The following is a 20,000-nucleotide window of genomic DNA, read 5'->3' as shown; positions in this document are numbered from 1 at the left end:
CTGTAATGTTTATAATGTTCAGGTGACGTTTATTACGTTTTATAATGTCTGTAATGTTTATAACGTTCAGGTGACGTTTATTACGCTTCATAGTGTTCGTCATGGTTATAATGTTCAGGTGACGTTTATTACGCTTCATAGTGTTCGTCATGGTTATAATGTTCAGGTGACGTTTATTACGCTTCATAGTGTTCGTCATGGTTATAATGTTCAGGTGACGTTTATTACGCTTCATAGTGTTCGTCATGGTTATAATGTTCAGGTGACGTTTATTACGCTTCATAGTGTTCGTCATGGTTATAATGTTCAGGTGACGTTTATTACGCTTCATAGTGTTCGTCATGGTTATAATGTTCAGGTGACGTTTATTACGCTTCATAGTGTTCGTCATGGTTATAAAGTTCAGGTGACGTTTGTAACACTTCATAGTGTTCGTCATGGTTATAATGTTCAGGTGACGTTTATTACGCTCATAGTGTTCGTCATGGTTATAATGTTCAGGTGACGTTTATTACGCTTCATAGTGTTCGTCATGGTTATAATGTTCAGGTGACGTTTATTACGTTTTATAATGTCTGTAATGTTTATAACGTTCAGGTGACGTTTATTACGCTTCATAGTGTTCGTCATGGTTATAATGTTCAGGTGACGTTTATTACGCTTCATAGTGTTCGTCATGGTTATAATGTTCAGGTGACGTTTATTACGCTTCATAGTGTTCGTCATGGTTATAATGTTCAGGTGACGTTTATTACGCTTCATAGTGTTCGTCATGGTTATAATGTTCAGGTGACGTTTATTACGCTTCATAGTGTTCGTCATGGTTATAATGTTCAGGTGACGTTTATTACGTTTTATAATGTCTGTAATGTTTATAACGTTCAGGTGACGTTTATTACGCTTCATAGTGTTCGTCATGGTTATAATGTTCAGGTGACGTTTATTACGCTTCATAGTGTACGTCATGGTTATAATGTTCAGGTGACGTTTATTACGCTTCATAGTGTTCGTCATGGTTATAATGTTCAGGTGACGTTTATTACGTTTTATAATGTCTGTAATGTTTATAACGTTCAGGTGACGTTTATTACGTTTTATAATGTCTGTAATGTTTATAACGTTCAGGTGACGTTTATTACGCTTCATAGTGTTCGTCATGGTTATAATGTTCAGGTGACGTTTATTGCGTTTTATAATGTCTGTAATGTTTATAACGTTCAGGTGACGTTTATTACGCTTCATAGTGTTCGTCATGGTTATAATGTTCAGGTGACGTTTATTACGCTTCATAGTGTTCGTCATGGTTATAATGTTCAGGTGACGTTTATTACGCTTCATAGTGTTCGTCATGGTTATAAAGTTCAGGTGACGTTTGTAACACTTCATAGTGTTCGTCATGGTTATAATGTTCAGGTGACGTTTATTACGCTTCATAGTGTTCGTCATGGTTATAATGTTCAGGTGACGTTTATTACGCTTCATAGTGTTCGTCATGGTTATAATGTTCAGGTGACGTTTATTACGTTTTATAATGTCTGTAATGTTTATAACGTTCAGGTGACGTTTATTACGCTTCATAGTGTTCGTCATGGTTATAATGTTCAGGTGACGTTTATTACGCTTCATAGTGTTCGTCATGGTTATAATGTTCAGGTGACGTTTATTACGCTTCATAGTGTTCGTCATGGTTATAATGTTCAGGTGACGTTTATTACGCTTCATAGTGTTCGTCATGGTTATAATGTTCAGGTGACGTTTATTACGCTTCATAGTGTTCGTCATGGTTATAATGTTCAGGTGACGTTTATTACGTTTTATAATGTCTGTAATGTTTATAACGTTCAGGTGACGTTTATTACGCTTCATAGTGTTCGTCATGGTTATAATGTTCAGGTGACGTTTATTACGCTTCATAGTGTACGTCATGGTTATAATGTTCAGGTGACGTTTATTACGCTTCATAGTGTTCGTCATGGTTATAATGTTCAGGTGACGTTATTACGTTTTATAATGTCTGTAATGTTTATAACGTTCAGGTGACGTTTATTACGTTTTATAATGTCTGTAATGTTTATAACGTTCAGGTGACGTTTATTACGCTTCATAGTGTTCGTCATGGTTATAATGTTCAGGTGACGTTTATTGCGTTTTATAATGTCTGTAATGTTTATAACGTTCAGGTGACGTTTATTACGCTTCATAGTGTTCGTCATGGTTATAAAGTTCAGGTGACGTTTATTACGCTTCATAGTGTTCGTCATGGTTATAAAGTTCAGGTGACGTTTATTACGCTTTATAATGTCTGTAATGTTTATAATGTTCAGGTGACGTTTATTACGCTTCATAGTGTTCGTCATGGTTATAATGTTCAGGTGACGTTTATTACGCTTTATAATGTCTGTAATGTTTATAACGTTCAGGTGACGTTTATTACGTTTTATAGTGTTAGTCACTAATGCGGTTATGGGGGATCGAGGGCGAAGACAACTTTTTAAAGTTATATTAGTTATATAGTGCAGTTGTAGAAGGATATACTTGTCATATCTATAGTTCTAGTTCCATTTTTATTTCCTATCAGCCCCGGAGGTGCCCCCCTTTTTACCGATTCACACATTTGTCTGCTGTGTTCAGAAGTTAGAACACCACCGCGTTCTTCACTCTGTGCTTTCATGTGCCTGTCAGCGGCTCTGAAGAGCGGAAAAAGCTGAAAACCACGGAGAATTTGAGTTGCAAAGTCTGCATGTGGAGCCGACGGGCGTTCCTCTGTATTGAAATATGGCGTGTCCGTGTTCTTCGTGTGATGCTCAGTACAGTTACATTTTGTGTGTGTCTCAGTGTTGTGGAGGTTCTGGAGAAGCAGGGTTTACCAAAGCCGGTCTCCTTTGTGAAGAAGAGTCAGAAAAGCCCAGAGGAAGCACGACAGCTTATGATCAAACTGACCAGACATATGGGACGCAAGTATGCACACACACACACACACTTTGTGTTACGTTGCGTTTGTATGTAAACAAAGTCCTGCATGTATTATACACAAGTATAACACACACATACATGTTTTGTATGTGTGTGTGAGAATAGGATTCCTCCAGCCAGTGAGAACATGTGGAGGGAGCTCCTGCAGGACCTGTTGGAGATGCAGAAATCTGTTTATACCTGCCTGGAGCCCAAAGTCTGCAATGAGGTATTTTTACACGATTAATACACCTTTATTACACAGGTATTACATGGTTAATACACCTCTTTAGAACCCCAGTCTCTTGATGCGCGTTCTCGTGTGAGTTTAACATGCAGTCTGGTAAAGAGAGGCTCCTCTGATTAAGAACTCATCTTCACTCCTGTCTCTCATGTTCATCTCCTCCTTCCGCACTGAATCTGAAGCGTCCTTTATTTAAGCCTCCCCTTCATAACGAGTCTTGGTGTAATGAGGACGGGCGGAGCTGCAGCATCTGCTGTCCACGCCGTTTCTCTCTTCTGTTTAACTCAGGAAGCAGCTCACCCTGCAGGGGATTATGGGCTTGGTGCCGTTTGACGGTCTCAGATTATTTTGGACCAGAATGGATGGATTCATGCTGGCGTTTATGTGAAAATTAAAATAATTATAATTATGGTTTGTTATGTGTAGAAAGTTTACATCTTTGTGACTCTTTCAGATCTTTACGGAGAGCCTCCTGTGTTCTGGTCGTCAGGACAACATCAGACTGGCGGGTCAGTTGATGCACTGCAGTGCTGTGTCCCAGGACACGCCCATCAGCGTCTCGTTCCGGGGGAAAGGCCACGCCCGCGTGTCCTACCAGCGTAGTGTGGAGTTGGTGCTGGAGGCGGCGCGGGAATATTTCAACTCCTCCACCACGGTCCGGGATCCCTGCATGGCCCTGGCAGGGTAAACACACACACTCTCACACACACACTCTCTCACACACACACACACACATACACACACACTGCTGTATCAGTTCATTTGCTGGGTAGGAGGGGGTCTATTTTAGATTCTACAGCTGCTCCATGCATCTGAAATCATGAGAGACACACCATATACTGAAGGTTCTGGATATGGGTCACGGTGCTACTGAATGAATTATTATTCTGTGTGTGTGTGTGTGTGTGTGTGTTACAGCACCTGTCTCCAGCTGATATCTGACTGCCCTCAACATGTCCAGGAAGAGCTGGATCTCATCAGTGCCGTGTCTCAGCTGGAGGAGTTCAACGTCAAAATCCTTCCTCTGCAAGGTGTGTGTGTGTGTATGTGTGTGTGTGTGTGTGTGGGCCCACATATGCATGTTTGTAAGTATGCTGGTCAGTTGAGACTCAGTCAGATACTGTCCCGACTTCACCTGAGAAACTCCACTCTGATTCGCCCACAGATCTCCATAGCAACAGTTTTCTGCAGAGACAAGAGCTTTGGAACAAATTTTCTTATTTGTTATGACTATAAAATCCCAGTCAAACAGTCACACTGAATTGAGTGGTTTTGTATGTTGTGTGTGTGTTTGCACACACATAATCTGTGTAATGACCTGCCATGTTGACCCATTTGCTGCTCTGATAATCCTCTGCGAATTAACCGTCTACAGGCTGTTATTACCCGATAACATGTCCCCAGTCCCACCACTTCAGGCAACCTGTCCACTGGATCCAATCCTCTCTCTCCAGACCTTTTCCCCTTCAATTCTCACATCATAAATGGTTCAGTTAGCTCAGCTCAGGTGCCAACTGCCTTTAAAGAAACCCACTGCTGATCCTACAGACATCAACATCATCAGACATCATTCTACTGAGATGGTAGTATGGAGATCTGGCTCTTCCTGAGAAGCTACATGGTTCTGTCCCTAGTAACCTCACGACTGGATCACTGTAACTCCCTTCTAGCCTCTACAACTAATACAGAATTCTGCACACACACACACACACACACACACACACACACACACACACACAGTGGTGGTTCTAATGGTTAAGGAAGTGGTCCCGTAATCAGAAGGTTGCCGGTTCGAATCCCGAACCGCCAAGGTGCCACCGAGGTCCCCTTGATGAAGGTCCCGTCCCCACACGCTGCTCCCCGGGCGCCTGTCATGGTGCCCACTGTCACCGAGGGTGACTGTTAAATACAGAGGACACGTTTCACCGTGACACTGTGTGCTGTGCTGCAGTGTATCACAACGACAATCACATTTTAACACGCGCACACACATTTATTCATGTTTTTTAACCTGTAATGTAAAATGTAATGGTTTTAAATGTATCAAAATATTTAAATAGCATTTAATTCATGTGACGTCTGTGTGTGTGTGTGTGTGTGTGTGTGTGTGTGTGTGTGTGTGTGTGTGTGTGTGTGTGTGTGTGTTTTTCACATCATCCTCTGTTTTCCCCAAACATTTACATCTTACACAGCTGTCAACACAACACCCCAAATATACACACTCGTGTCTGTGGGAATATTGTAAAGTTGTGTAGTGTGGTGAGCAGTGTGTTCGAGGGATTGGGTTTTTTTCTGAGCGCCTCAGGTGCTGCGCAGACACACGGAGTTATGAATATTTAATCAAAGGCAGTAATTCTCTTCCTCTACAGACAGAGGTCTGTTTGTCTCCTTGTCTTTCTCAGTTTCTTTTCAGTTCTACAGACTGCGTCTTAATTCTCTTCAGCTTTTTACTACATTCCCGGCATTTACCAGACGCCCTCATCCAGACCGACTTACACTCAGTAGTTACAGGGACAGTCCCCCCCCCGAGGACACTCAGGGTTACAATCAGTAGTTACAGGGACAGTCCCCCCCCCGAGGACACTCAGGGTTACAATCAGTAGTTACAGGGACAGTCCCCCCCCCGAGGACACTCAGGGTTACAATCAGTATTTACAGGGACAGTCCCCCCCCCCGAGGACACTCAGGGTTACAATCAGTAGTTACAGGGACAGTCCCCCCCCGAGGACACTCAGGGTTACAATCAGTATTTACAGGGACAGTCCCCCCCCCCGAGGACACTCAGGGTTACAATCAGTAGTTACAGGGACAGTCCCCCCCCCGAGGACACTCAGGGTTAAGTGTCTTGCTCAGGGGCACAATGGTAGTAAGTGGGATTTGAACCTGTTACTTTGTGGTCTTCTGATTCATAAGTGGGTGTCTCACCCACCAGGCTATTACCACACCCAACCTCACGTGTGTGACACACACAGGCCTGCACACACATCGGTAATGACCTGTGTGTCTGGTTGTGTCCTCAGTGCGTCTGCGCTCGGACCGTCTCTCTCTCGTGAAGGAGTGTGTGTCCCAGTGTGTGTCTGCGTATCGCCAGGCCTCGTCTCTGCTGGACCTGGCCAGGCTCCTGCGAGTGGCCGGTAAACGTGTCATGCACACATCCTACACGCACACAGGTTATATTCACTCTTCATGCGCTAAACATGGAGTCTAGTAACGTGACTGGCGCACGTGTGTTACAGGAGAGGATGAAGATGAACGTAAAGGTCAGGTTTTAACTCTGCTGGCGGGCCAGGCTCTGCGCTGTGAGGACTTCAGAGCTTCGTACAGCCACTGTCAGGAGCTCGTATCTGCAGGTACGTTCCTACCGCCGCCGTGATGTCATCTGAGGTGGGCGGAGTCAGGAAGTAATAAACCTTCGTGTGTGTTCCAGGTTACAGTGCAGGTTGGGAGGTGTGTGCGAGTCTGGGACAGTGTGAGAATTTTGGGGACGTTGTGGCCCGACAGGAGCTGCTGGCGTTTTCCCTCACACACTGTCCCACGTCCAACATACAGCGTCTGCTGACAGCGTCTAGCGCCCTACAAACACAGGTGACCCCACAAACACGTACGGACACATACATGGAGCAGTGGTGGCCTTGCGGGTAACGAAACGGACCCGTCATCAGAAGGTTGCCGGTTCGAGTCCCGAACCACCAAGGTGCCACTGAGCAAAGCACCGTCCCCACACACTGCTTGTGCCATGGTGCCCACCGCTCACCAAGGGTGCTGGTTAAAAGCAGAGGACACGTTTCACCGTGTCACCGTGTGCTGTGCTGCAGTGTTTCACAATGACAATCACGTCACAAACACAGACACACACTGGTAACACATACACACATGATACACGCATGATACACATACACAGGTAACTCGCGCACACACCTGTTAATTGCACCAATTCGTTGTCTCTCAGGTTCTGTATCAGGCGGTGAACTTTCAGAAGAACCCAAATCCCTCAGAAGCATCTGTTTTAAATGCTGACCCACAAAAGGTGTGTGTGTGTGTGTGTTTCTCTTTTTTTGCATCATGCTTTTTTTCTTTTTTTTTTTTAAACTGATTGGAATTCCGGATTTAAAATGGCATTTACAGATCCACTCTCGTTTGCATAATTCATTTGGGTTGTGGTGTGGTCCAATCAGAAGGCCGTTTGATTGTTCGCCCTTCACAGTCTGCGTCTTCTCGCTCTCCAGTTTTCATTCTTCTGTCTTAATTCTCTAGATTAAAGAGCGATGCTTCAAAGTGCCCAGAAAAGGAAAAGAACTGGGGAGTGGACGGCTTTTCTGTAGAGAGCTGTGTGTGTGTGTGTGTGTGGTGTGTGAGGGTAGCTCAAGTCCTACAGAAAATGCTAATCCAGTCGCCACTGTTGGGTTTTTATTAAAACTGTAAACCATGAGAGGCTCTGCGCCCTGATCTTCATGATCAGGTTAAAAATCAGTTCATGTACACTGAATTCTGGTGAATTCCTTTCAACTTTGACCCCAAAAATCACAGCGCTGACTTTTAGTCCGGATTTAACCTGCCTGTGGCCTGGTTTCTCTCAGGCGCTCGGTCCAGGTCAGAGTTCAGACCTGCTGCTCCGAACTACAACCCGGACCATGGAGGTTCTGACCCAGACGAGCGAGACGACGAGGGCCCTGCTGAACATCGTCTCTGACAAGCAGTGGTGGAGGGAGTCCATCCAGAACCTCCGTCCCGCACTGGTCGGAGTCCAGAATAACACACTGACAAACACTCACCACTAGTTTTACATTCAGTCTTTTCAACATTTTCATTTTTAAAGGGCAAAAAACAGGCGCCCACGTTTGCCAGCTCAGCCAATCACAACGCAGATCTGGAGTTGCAGGCGTGCAGCGTTTTCTACGAGACGCTGTTCAACAACCCGTACATCCACACGGTCAGTTCCCTCCTCCACCAGCGGTCCGTTCGTACGTCTTTCCCGTCCCCCTACGTGTCTAGCTGTCCTACCACTCATCCGTCCGTCTGTCCACCTGTCTGTCCGTCCGTCTACCTGTACGTCTGACTGATTTCTCAACCCCAGTAGACTCAACTTTCTGTGTGTGTGTGTGTGTGTGTGTGTGTTTGTTAGAGCGAGGAAGTTTACAGCTCGTATGAATACACGCCACGTGAGGACTTTGCAGAGGTTCTCCTGAGGACAGGAAAACTGGCCGAGACGAGCAGTGAAGGACAGAACTTGTTCCCAGCGACAGAGGGTACAACACACACACACACACACACACACACACACACTTTCACAGAATATACCTATGGGTTCTCTATCTCACATTGACTAAACCAACAAACTTTCTTACCAGAGAAAAGCTGAGTAGAGCAAACACATTCACACACACACACACACACACACACACCAGCCATAAAACTCTTCTCGCTCGCTGACCTTCCTTTTTCCTTTGTTCTCACCCCCTCCCTCTCTGTGTGTGACTTGCTCTCCCTGCAGTCCTCCTCCAGTTGGCCTGTGATGCGTTTCCTCGGGACATGACTCTGGCTCTGGCCTATTTACTGGCCTTACCTCAGGTGTGTGTGTGTGTGTGTGTGTGTGTGTGTGTGAGGGTCACTGCTGTGTTCCTGTACAGAGCCAGTTTACATCCAGTCCAGCCACTGGCCACTTTATTAGAGATAGCCGTCCCCTGGTCTGTGGTCAGGGTCCGATGTGTGTTTGACATCACGGGTCTCCAGCCTCCTTCTCTTCTCTTGTCTCGTCTCGCAGGTCCTGGACGCCAACAGCTGCCTTGAGCAGCAACCGGTCAGCGCCTTGTCCCTGCAGCTGGCGGCGTTTTACTACTCGCTGCAGATCTACAACCACCTGGCGCCCTGCATGAAGGACAAGACACACCCGCTGTACCGGGTACCACGCCCACATCCGCCTCACGTCACACACACACTGTGCTCTAAACTCACCCAGTGGCCTGACCTCTGTCTGACCTCGTCCCAGGTCGACCCCAAGGATTTGATTGGCCTGGTGAGTAAGCATGTGAGCGAGCATGCGGGAGCTGATTGGCCGGAGGAGGTGTGTGAGATGATTGAACATCTGCACGTGTATTCGGGGCGTCTGACGGACCTGGCACAGGCGCAGGTTCTCCAGGGACTCGGGCGGGGCGTCGACACCCACCGCTTCAGCGCTGACGCCCAGTACAAGAAGCACACCATCCTGGGCCTGGCAGAGTGAGTGTGTCAGAGAGTCTCGAGTCCCGGGAAGACACTGTGCAGCTGTCTCGAATGCACTGTGTGTGTGTGTGTGTGTGTGTGTGTGTGTTGCAGGACCCTGGACGACAGTGTGTATCGGATCTCTGTCTCTCTGGCGCGGCGCTACAGTGTTCCTCTGTGGGAGGTGTTCATGACTCACCTGGAGTTCCTGTTCACTGACAGCGGGTAACACACACACACACACACACACACACACACACACTTCTGTCTGAGTGTTAAAACGATTTGCTGTATCTGATCTTGTCTTCATCCTCCCCAATCTGCACACTGCCAAAGTCATCTGTTCCGCGCTGTGCAAAATATCACACACACACACACACACACACACACACACACACACACACACACACACATCCCAGAGGCAACAGGCGTTTGTAATTATCCAGAAGTTTGTTTCTTTGTTTGTTGAGTTTTTATTCCATTTAACTTTTTACACATTTTCCTCTCCTTTATTGTGTAGGGACTTGGGGACACATGCACACACACAAATGACATTAGAACACCGGTGACAGAATTCCTGTGTGGCGGCGACATCACAGCGTTTAATGTCGGTGTATAATCTGAGCGGTGAATTATTTCAGCTCATCTCACTCTGAAGTTCCACAATCTTCATGTTGGAGGATGTTGATTTGATGATTGGTTGTATTTATATATTTAATAGTGGCAAGACGTCTGCAGGACTGTTGTTAGTGCAGTTATACCGATAACTATTCTTTCATAACCGTAAATCACGCAGCGGTTACCTGAAGCTGCAGCAGTGGTGCGTGAACATGCCTCTTCTCCTCCCCTCCTCAGCCTCTCAACCAAGGAGATCGAGGAGCGCAGCATCTCCCTTGGTCTGCTGACCACCCTGAAGAACGATCCAGAAGCGTTCTACAGCCACATGGTGAAGTACGTTTACCCTGCGGTGTCCGGGACCGACCTCAGCCGCCTGCTGCTCTACTACTCGCTGCTGGAGTCATGTGACTGCGGCCAGAACATCGGCAGCGTGATGAAGCCCGACACGCACGTCAAGCTGCTGAAGAAACTGAAAGCCGTCGCTCACGGTGAGCAGTAAAACTGACGGCTTTTCTTATTGTGAAATTTTATATGCCTGCTCTGCGTGTATATCCCTTATCCCCTCTCTCTCTCTCTCTCTCTCTATATATATATATATATATATACACACACACACACACACACACACACACAAATACTGACTACGTTTATTTATACTGCACCATCAACAAATGCAAAGTCAAGTCAAAGTGAACTTTATTGTCATCTCACCATATTCAAGTACACAGAGAGACGAGAAGCTTCGGCGATTCACAGTTTGCAGAAAGACAATGAAATTTAGCACAAAAACGCGGCCGTGGACCCATAATGTAGTGCGGGTTGAGACACGTAGCAGCAGTATGATCCTAAATAAAGCCGAACAGATTCCTATGTGTTGTTATTGGTTGTTATTGGTTGTTGTAACGTTCCACCATTCTGGCTTCGGGACTCAATGGGCACCAGTTAGCATGATGCTAATATGGAAACCGAAATAGAGTTGCTGGTTGCTATGAATAAAAGTAAAGTAAAGTAAGTAATAACCTAATAAAAAGGAAGGAAAGTCTATGCGCACAAAAACGATGCACTCACAAATAACAGAAGCCCCTGTGTCTGAGTGTGTGTGTGTGAGGGAGAGAGGAAATGGAACCTGGTTCTGCGTTGCAGGTTTGGACTACAGGAAGTTGACTGATGAGCAGTCGGACCCTCTGGTGGCTCTGGAATCCATTCTGACCAGTCAGAATGTCCTGTCAATTTCCAAACTGGCCACACGCATCCCCCTGGGCTCAGGTGGGACTCTGACACCCAGCGCCGTCCACGCCGCCTGGCTGAAGAAGCTCTTCTGGTCCGGAGACCCCCAGGTGCTGAAGAAGACCCCCAAAACAGACCAGGAGTTTCTCCATGCCTTCGACACCTGTGCCAAATACCTGGACCGGCTCCTCCCAGCAGATGCCGTGTCATTCGTCGACTCAGTCACGTTTTCCCCAGAGGCAGCCAATCAGGTGAAGTTAGAGAGCCAGGAGCTTCAGTCAGGACAGGATGGATAAAAAATAATAATAATAATAATACAGTTCATAGAGCGCCTTCACAAACTCAAGGTGGTTTTACGAATACATATTACACATGGACTCGTCACTAATGTGTGTGTGTGTGTGTGTGTGTGTGTAGCTCTCTGTTGAGGTTCGTTCTGATGTGTGTAAACGGGCTCTGAAGTGCCTACAGAACATTGCTGAGAAATACAAGAAGAAGAGTGGAGACGACAAAGACAAATTTGAGGAAGTCTTAACTCATTTGAACCAGTCGCTCGCCCACCTGGAGACACTTGGACACGTCTTCCCGCTGTACCTGAAAACCAGCCATCAGGTAACACACACACACACACACACACGTGATGGTGATGGACCGGGGAGGACAGAGGATCTATTTCTGCTGTGTGTGTGTGTGTGTGTGTGTGTGTGTGTAGGTTGAGTTACAGCGCTACAGTCGTCTGTATGACCTCTCGCGCTCAGAGAGGTCGAAGGTGCACCAGCTTGCCGTTACCATGGCGATGGATGGACAACCTCTGGAGCAGATCCAGCAGCTGTTGGAAGCTGCCGTGGGAACGCTGGACCTGTCAATCAAACGCGTGGTGGAAGACGCTGTAATGCAGGTTGTCGCAGGATTCAGGTACATTTTAAACGGGAGGATGTGGACTACGTTTGGGCCTCCGCGAATGATCATGTCAGATTTGTGTAGATTATGGAGGGAATTTTCCCGGCGGAATGTGGTGTAGCTCTCACACGAGCACTGACTGGTCATGTGATCAGCTGTGGCCCCGCCCTCATCCTGAACACGCCCACGTTGCAGGATTCCTTCACACACACACACACACACACACACACGCCTCCTCTGGTGCTTCATCGATTTAATTCACAGTTGATTAAAGTCGGATTTGAAAAGCTTCTGTCCAATCAGGTTGTTAATTAACCTCCCAGAATCCGGGTTCTCGCACCGGAATGTGACTTACACCAAAAAGCCTGTCTGTGTGTGTGCGTGTGTCTGTGTGTGTGCGTGTGTCTGTGTGTGTGCGTGTGTCTGTGTGTGTGCGTGTGTCTGTGTGTCTGTGTGTGTGTGTGTGTGTGTGTGTGTGTGTTTATGGTGATGTGGTGGTACTGGGAGGGTAGCATGGTGTGTAGCAGCAGTTCAAAACACACACAGACCATTCAAAATCCATTTTGTTCAGTCAAAACACAGTGTGAAATCCTCCCTTTAAACACACACACACACACACACACACACACACACACACACCGCTGGCCTGTCTGTGTGAAATCCTGGCCTTGAGGCTGTACACAGAGCAACACGGAGATGTTTATTTCATGGTAGACGGGTTATTATATTCACACGCGTGTGTGTGTGTGCGTGTGTGTGTGTGTGTGTGTGTGTGTGTGCTCTTCACAGTGGAGATGAAGTTGTGCTCCAGGAATATCCAGACCCACTGAAGGTTCTAGAAGGCGTCGTCTCTGCAGTCCACGTGCATGTGCAGGACAGGTGAGAATCGGTATGTGATGTAAACCAATCACAGCGCGAGCTCAGAGGTGGGGTGTGTGACTGTGTGTGTGTGTGTGTGTGTTTCAGGGGCCAGGCGGTGTGTTCTGATGACGTGTTGGCGTGGTTACGGCCGTTCTGCGAGGACGGATCGAGGCCGGCGCGGCTGCGGATCGAGGTTCTCAGCGTTCTGGAACGTTCCTTCAGTCTGAGCGAGCAGGACGCGCAGCTGCTGCTGCTGTACCGCAGCCAGATGGTGATGAAGGCGGCGTGGCCGGAGAGGGAGGTGTGTGTACGGTGTGTGTACGGTGTGTGTACGGTGTGTGTACGGTATCACCTCACGGAGCACGTTCTACACGGAGGAGGCGGTTCTCCCAGCATGCAGCCTGGCGGTCCCCCTGTAAAGTCTGGAGAACAGCAGCGGTTAAACCGCAGTAGAACGTGCCGGGCCCCGCGTCCCCTGCCCTGATCAGTGGGTGACCCCGCCCTGCGCCACGCGTGGTAATGTGTGTGTGTGTGTGTGTGTGTGTGTGTGTGTGTTGTGTGTTTACCTTCTCTCGGCCCTTCAGCAGATTACATCGCCGGTGTGTTTGGAGGATCTCTGACATTTCTGTCCCTCTGCTCGTTCATGGATAATTGGCTTTGCTCTGGTATCCAGATGGTGTGTGTGTGTGTGTGTGTGTGTGTGCGCGCGCCCTCCTTTCCTCTCATATGAAGTGAGATGAATTAGAAGACCGGGTGGGAGGGAGGAAGTGGGTTGTAACAGAGGAGGGGTCACATGTCACCTGCTGATGGGTGACATCGTCACCACGACTCCAGTCTGCGGTGTGGTAGAGGCTCCGCCCCCCTGTAGTTATAACGTATCGTGCATTCCATGTCTGATCGCTGATCGTTGTACAGCTCAGTGGTCCCACACACACACACACACACACACACACACACCCTCTCTCTCGCTCTCTCTTCCTTGCCCCCTGTGGCGATGTGACGATGGCGCTTTGTCTTTTCACTTCAGGGCCTAAATGTCACATCTGTCATGAGGAATCAGACTCTCCCCTCCTGTTTATTTACATCCTCTTTACATTATTTATTAATGCGAGGACAGCGTCCAACTTCCTGCTCTGTGTGTGTGTGTGTGTGCGTGTTGGAGGAGGATGCTTTTAGACTGTCAAGGCATCACTTGTGTGTGTGTGTGTGTGTGTGTGTGTGTGTTTACAGGTCACATTGGGACTGTCATGACAGCGTCTTCTGTCAACTTATTTATTTCTGTCAGAACTACACACACACACACACACACACTGCTGACTCCACCATCTACTCTTCAGATTTGCTGAGTCATTTGCAAGTTTTGTGTGTGTGTGTGTGTGTGTGTGTGTGTTGGTGTGGCTGTTTTGCTTCTCCTGCCTTTTTGAGGAACGTGTGCCATGCATGCTTGGGAGACGTAGCCGTTTTCCACTCGGGATTCTGGGAAAACAAGGAACTGCCTCCATGGTGGGGTACCTCTTTAAAGGTGGGCGGGGCCAGGGATCGCCACACAGAAGGAATGAATGACGGGTGGGTGGGTGGGTGGGTTGAGACCGGACGTGTGCACGGCGAGTCGCTGTATTCAGATTGTATAATAACGCCGCCTTTTGTCGCATCTGCGTCTCTAATTTTCTGCTTAACTGGTCCGTGGTAAATAAGGGGAGAGAGAAGGGACGTGCGATGGAGGTGAGCTGAGTGACTCATGCGCCGTTACCCACAATGCAGCTGGAGCTGGTCGGGTCGCCTGAATGAATATTGATGACTGGTGAGTGAAGTGATAGGACGTGTGTGTGTGTGTGTGTGTGTGTGTGTGTGTGTGTGTGTGTGTGTGTCCTGCGATTGGCCCCTGCAGGTCAGCTGACGCTGGTCCAGGCCTCATCAGCATCCAGTCTGTTTCACACCAGGGCTCCAACAGAACCACTGCTAGTCATGATTGTGTGTGTGTGTGTGTGTGTGTGTGTGTGTGTGGGGCGCTGCTATACCGGCAGTCGCTGGCAGATAGTTACACACTCCACTGGAGGCTGAAGTGAATTAACCTTTCACAGCGTGAGTGTTCTGTAACTTGGCCGTTTACAGTGTGTGTGTGTGTGTGTGTGTGTGTGTGTGTGTGTGTGTGTGTTCTGATCTGTACCTGTTGGTGTTCAGGATGTTTTATTGACTAGAGCGCAGACTTTGTGTTTATGAAGGCTGAAGTGTGTGTGCTGACTAATTGAGTACACACATACACACTTCATTCTTATCCCTGGACAGGTGAGTGGAGGTGAAAGTGAAGTGATTGTCATAAACAGGGCAGCACAGCACACAGTGACACGGTGAAACGTGTCCTCTGTATTTAACCATCACCCTTGGTGAGCAGTGGGCACCATGACAGGCGCCCGGGGAGCAGCGTGTGGGGACGGGACCTTCATCAAGGGGACCCCAGTGGAACCTTGGTGGTTCGGGATTCGAACCCTCAACCTTCTGATTACGGGGCCACTTCCTTTCCAGCCAGTCCACCGCTGCCTTGATCGCAGTAACTTTGTAAGTGTTGACATAGTGGTGGTGGAGACCCAGAGGGATTGTGGGAGAAGTATTTTGTTGGTGTAAGGGCAGTCTACAAATGGGGTCGTTAGGGTTCAGAGCCCATCGTCCTCTTCCTCCACCACTCACTCCCATACCTCTACATCCATCCCTTCCCATCCCTCCCTTTTTTATTTTACTCTTCTTGCCCTGCTTTATTCCTCTCAATGTCTTGTGAAATTCTTTTATCAGGCTGTGTGTGTGTGTGTGTGAGAGTAGTTTTTCACACTGGATGCTGCAGACAACGTTTTTTTTCTTGATGATGGAAATTCATGAGCTGCTCTACTCTCCTCCCACTGCTCATGAATAAAGGATTAGAGACGAGGAAGCGACTTTTCTCCACACAGACGCCATTTTAATATTAAAATATGAACTCAGACGAGAGGAGTCGTCCACCCGCTACACAGACACGCCCTATAAAACACCCGCTACACAGACACGCCCTATAAAACACCCGCTACACAGACACGCCCTATAAAACACCCGCTACACCGACACGCCCTGTATAACCCCCGCTACACAGACACGCCCTATAAAACACCCGCTACACAGACACGCCCTATAAAACACCCGCTACACAGACACGCCCTATAAAACACCCGCTACACAGACACGCCCTATAAAACACCCGCTACACCGACACGCCCTGTATAACCCCCGCTACACAGACACGCCCTATAAAACACCTGCTACACAGACACGCCCTGTATAACCCCCGCTACACAGACACGCCCTGTATAACCCCCGCTACACAGACACGCCCTATAAAACACCTGCTACACAGACACGCCCTGTATAACCCCCGCTACACAGACACGCCCTATAAAACACCTGCTACACAGACACGCCCTGTATAACCCCCCGCTACACAGACACGCCCTATAAAACACCCGCTACACAGACACGCCCTATAAAACACCCGCTACACAGACACGCCCTATAAAACACCCGCTACACAGACACGCCCTATAAAACACCCGCTACACCGACACGCCCTGTATAACCCCCGCTACACAGACACGCCCTATAAAACACCCGCTACACAGACACGCCCTATAAAACACCCGCTACACAGACACGCCCTATAAAACACCCGCTACACAGACACGCCCTATAAAACACCCGCTACACCGACACGCCCTGTATAACCCCCGCTACACAGACACGCCCTATAAAACACCTGCTACACAGACACGCCCTGTATAACCCCCGCTACACAGACACGCCCTATAAAACACCCGCTACACAGACACGCCCTATAAAACACCCGCTACACCGACACGCCCTGTATAACCCCCGCTACACAGACACGCTCTATAAAACCCCCGCTACACAGACACGCCCTATAAAACCCCCGCTACACCGACACGCCCTATAAAACCCCCGCTACACAGACACGCCCTATAAAACCCCCGCTACACCGACACGCCCTATAAAACACCCGCTACACCGACACGCCCTATAAAACACCCGCTACACCGACACGCCCTATAAACCCCGCTACACCGACACGCCCTGTATAACCCCCGCTACACCGACACGCCCTGTATAACCCCCGCTACACAGACACGCCCTGTATAACCCCCCGCTACACAGACACGCCCTGTATAACCCCCCGCTACACAGACACGCCCTGTATAACCCCCGCTACACAGACACGCCTGTATAACCCCCGCTACACAGACACGCCCTGTATAACCACCCCGCTACACAGACACGCCCCTGTATAACCCCCGCTACACAGACACGCCCTGTATAACCCCCGCTACACAGACACGCCCTGATAACCCCGCTACACCGACACGCCCCTGTATAACCCCCGCTACACCGCCCCGCCCTTGTATAACCCCCGCTACACAGACACGCCCTGTATAACCCCGCTACACAGACACGCCCTGTATAACCCCCGCTACACAGACACGCCCTGTATAACCCCCGCTACACAGACACGCCTGTATAACCCCCGCCACACAGACACGCCCTGTATAACCCCCCGCTACACAGACACGCCCCTGTATAACCCCCGCCTACACAGACACGCCCTGTATAACCCCCCGCCACACAGACACGCCCTGTATAACCCCCCGCCACACAGACACGCCCTGTATAACCCCCGCCACACCGACACGCCCTGTATAACCCCCGCCACACCGACACGCCCTGTATAACCCCCGCCACACCGACACGCCCTGTAAACCCCCGCCTACACCGACACGCCCTGTATAACCCCCGCTACACCGACACGCCCTGTATAACCCCCGCTACACCGACACGCCCTGTATAACCCCCGCCACACAGACACGCCCTGTATAACCCCCGCCACACAGACACGCCCTGTATAACCCCCGCCACACAGACACGCCCTGTATAACCCCCGCCTACACAGACACGCCCTGTATAACCCCCGCTACACAGACACGCCCTGTATAACCCCCGCTACACAGACACGCCCCTGTATAACCCCCGCTACACAGACACGCCCTGTAAAACCCCCGCTACACAGACACGCCCTGTAAAACCCCCGCTACACAGACACGCCCTGTAAAACCCCCGCTACACAGACACGCCCTGTAAAACCCCCGCTACACAGACACGCCCTGTATAACCCCCGCTACACAGACACGCCCTGTATAACCTGCGCTACACAGACACGCCCTCTATAACCCGCGCTACACAGACACGCCCTGTATAACCCGCGCTACACAGACACGCCCTGTATAACCCCCGCTACACAGACACGCCCTGTATAACCCCCGCTACACAGACACGCCCTGTATAACCCCCGCTACACAGACACGCCCTGTATAACCTGCGCTACACAGACACGCCCTCTATAACCCGCGCTACACAGACACGCCCTGTATAACCCCCGCTACACAGACACGCCCTGTATAACCCCCGCTACACAGACACGCCCTGTATAACCCCCGCTACACAGACACGCCCTATAAAACCCCCGCTACACAGACACGCCCTGTATAAACCCGCGCTACACAGACACGCCCTGTATAACCCCCGCTACACCGACACGCCCTGTATAACCCCCGCTACACCGACACGCCCTGTATAACCCCCGCCACACAGACACGCCCTGTATAACCCCCGCTACACAGACACGCCCTGTATAACCCCCGCTACACCGACACGCCCTGTATAACCCCCGCTACACCGACACGCCCTGTATAACCCCCGCTACACCGACACGCCCTGTATAACCCCCGCCACACAGACACGCCCTGTATAACCCCCGCCACACAGACACGCCCTGTATAACCCCCGCCACACAGACACGCCCTGTATAACCCCCGCTACACAGACACGCCCTGTATAACCCCCGCTACACAGACACGCCCTGTATAACCCCCGCTACACAGACACGCCCTGTTTAACCCCCGCTACACAGACACGCCCGGTATAACCCCCGCTACACAGACACGCCCTGTAAAACACTCGCTACACAGACACGCCCTGTATAACCTGCGCTACACAGACACGCCCTGTATTACCCCCGCTACACAGACACGCCCTTTATAACCCGCGCTACACAGACACGCCCTATAAAACCCCCGCTACACAGACACGCCCTGTATTACCCCCGCTACACAGACACGCCCTGTATAACCCCCGCTACACAGACACGCCCTATAAAACCCCCGCTACACAAACACGCCCTGTATAACCCCCGCTACACAGACACGCCCTGTATAACCCCCGCTACACCGACACGCCCTGTATAACCCCCGCTACACCGACACGCCCTGTATAACCCCCGCCACACAGACACGCCCTGTATAACCCCCGCCACACAGACACGCCCTGTATAACCCCCGCCACACAGACACGCCCTGTATAACCCGCGCCACACAGACACGCCCTGTATAACCCCCGCTACACCGACACGCCCTGTATAACCCCCGCCACACAGACACGCCCTGTATAACCCCCGCTACACAGACACGCCCTGTATAACCCCCGCTACACAGACACGCCCTGTATAACCCCCGCTACACAGACACGCCCTGTATAACCCCCGCTACACAGACACGCCCTGTATAACCCCCGCTACACCGACACGCCCTGTATAACCCGTGCTACACAGACACGCCCTGTATAACCCGTGCTACACAGACACGCCCTGTATAACCCCCGCTACACAGACACGCCCTGTATAACCCCCGCTAAACAGACACGCCCGGTATAACCCCCGCTACACAGACACGCCCTGTAAAACACCCGCTACACAGACACGCCCTGTATAACCTGCGCTACACAGACACGCCCTCTATAACCCGCGCTACACAGACACGCCCTGTATAACCCCCGCTACACCGACACGGCCTGTATAACCCCCGCTACACAGACACGCCCTGTATAACCCCCGCTACACAGACACGCCCTGTATAAC

At 49.7% G+C, this 20,000-nt stretch overlaps 1 protein-coding gene across 3 annotated transcripts in view; it reads left to right on the top strand.

Moving 5' to 3' along the window:
- nbas (NBAS subunit of NRZ tethering complex) overlaps window positions 1–20,000 on the top strand; it is a 48,007-nt gene that overhangs the window by 20,928 nt on the left and 7,079 nt on the right. Inside the window, exons 28-49 of one of the 3 annotated variants that reach the window (XM_028967958.1) lie at window positions 2,836–2,958; window positions 3,079–3,181; window positions 3,651–3,880; window positions 4,115–4,227; window positions 6,217–6,330; window positions 6,433–6,546; window positions 6,624–6,781; window positions 7,146–7,223; window positions 7,774–7,932; window positions 8,013–8,126; window positions 8,319–8,442; window positions 8,688–8,764; window positions 8,958–9,095; window positions 9,183–9,209; window positions 9,318–9,412; window positions 9,509–9,619; window positions 10,250–10,500; window positions 11,156–11,490; window positions 11,657–11,851; window positions 11,952–12,154; window positions 12,929–13,018; window positions 13,106–13,301. In XM_028967958.1, coding sequence (XP_028823791.1) covers window positions 2,836–2,958; window positions 3,079–3,181; window positions 3,651–3,880; window positions 4,115–4,227; window positions 6,217–6,330; window positions 6,433–6,546; window positions 6,624–6,781; window positions 7,146–7,223; window positions 7,774–7,932; window positions 8,013–8,126; window positions 8,319–8,442; window positions 8,688–8,764; window positions 8,958–9,095; window positions 9,183–9,209; window positions 9,318–9,412; window positions 9,509–9,619; window positions 10,250–10,500; window positions 11,156–11,490; window positions 11,657–11,851; window positions 11,952–12,154; window positions 12,929–13,018; window positions 13,106–13,301 — 3,148 coding nt within the window. Of the gene's footprint in view, window positions 1–2,835; window positions 2,959–3,078; window positions 3,182–3,650; window positions 3,881–4,114; window positions 4,228–6,216; window positions 6,331–6,432; window positions 6,547–6,623; window positions 6,782–7,145; window positions 7,224–7,773; window positions 7,933–8,012; window positions 8,127–8,318; window positions 8,443–8,687; window positions 8,765–8,957; window positions 9,096–9,182; window positions 9,413–9,508; window positions 9,620–10,249; window positions 10,501–11,155; window positions 11,491–11,656; window positions 11,852–11,951; window positions 12,155–12,928; window positions 13,029–13,105; window positions 13,302–20,000 lie in introns of those variants that run through there. The other 2 variants (XM_028967957.1, XM_028967959.1) reach the window with 2 other exon arrangements.

The sequence above is a fragment of the Denticeps clupeoides genome, unplaced genomic scaffold (assembly GCF_900700375.1).
Source record: "Denticeps clupeoides unplaced genomic scaffold, fDenClu1.1, whole genome shotgun sequence".
Classification (NCBI taxonomy): Eukaryota; Metazoa; Chordata; class Actinopteri; order Clupeiformes; family Denticipitidae; genus Denticeps; species Denticeps clupeoides.
This window is presented reverse-complemented; position numbering and strand designations above follow the sequence as displayed.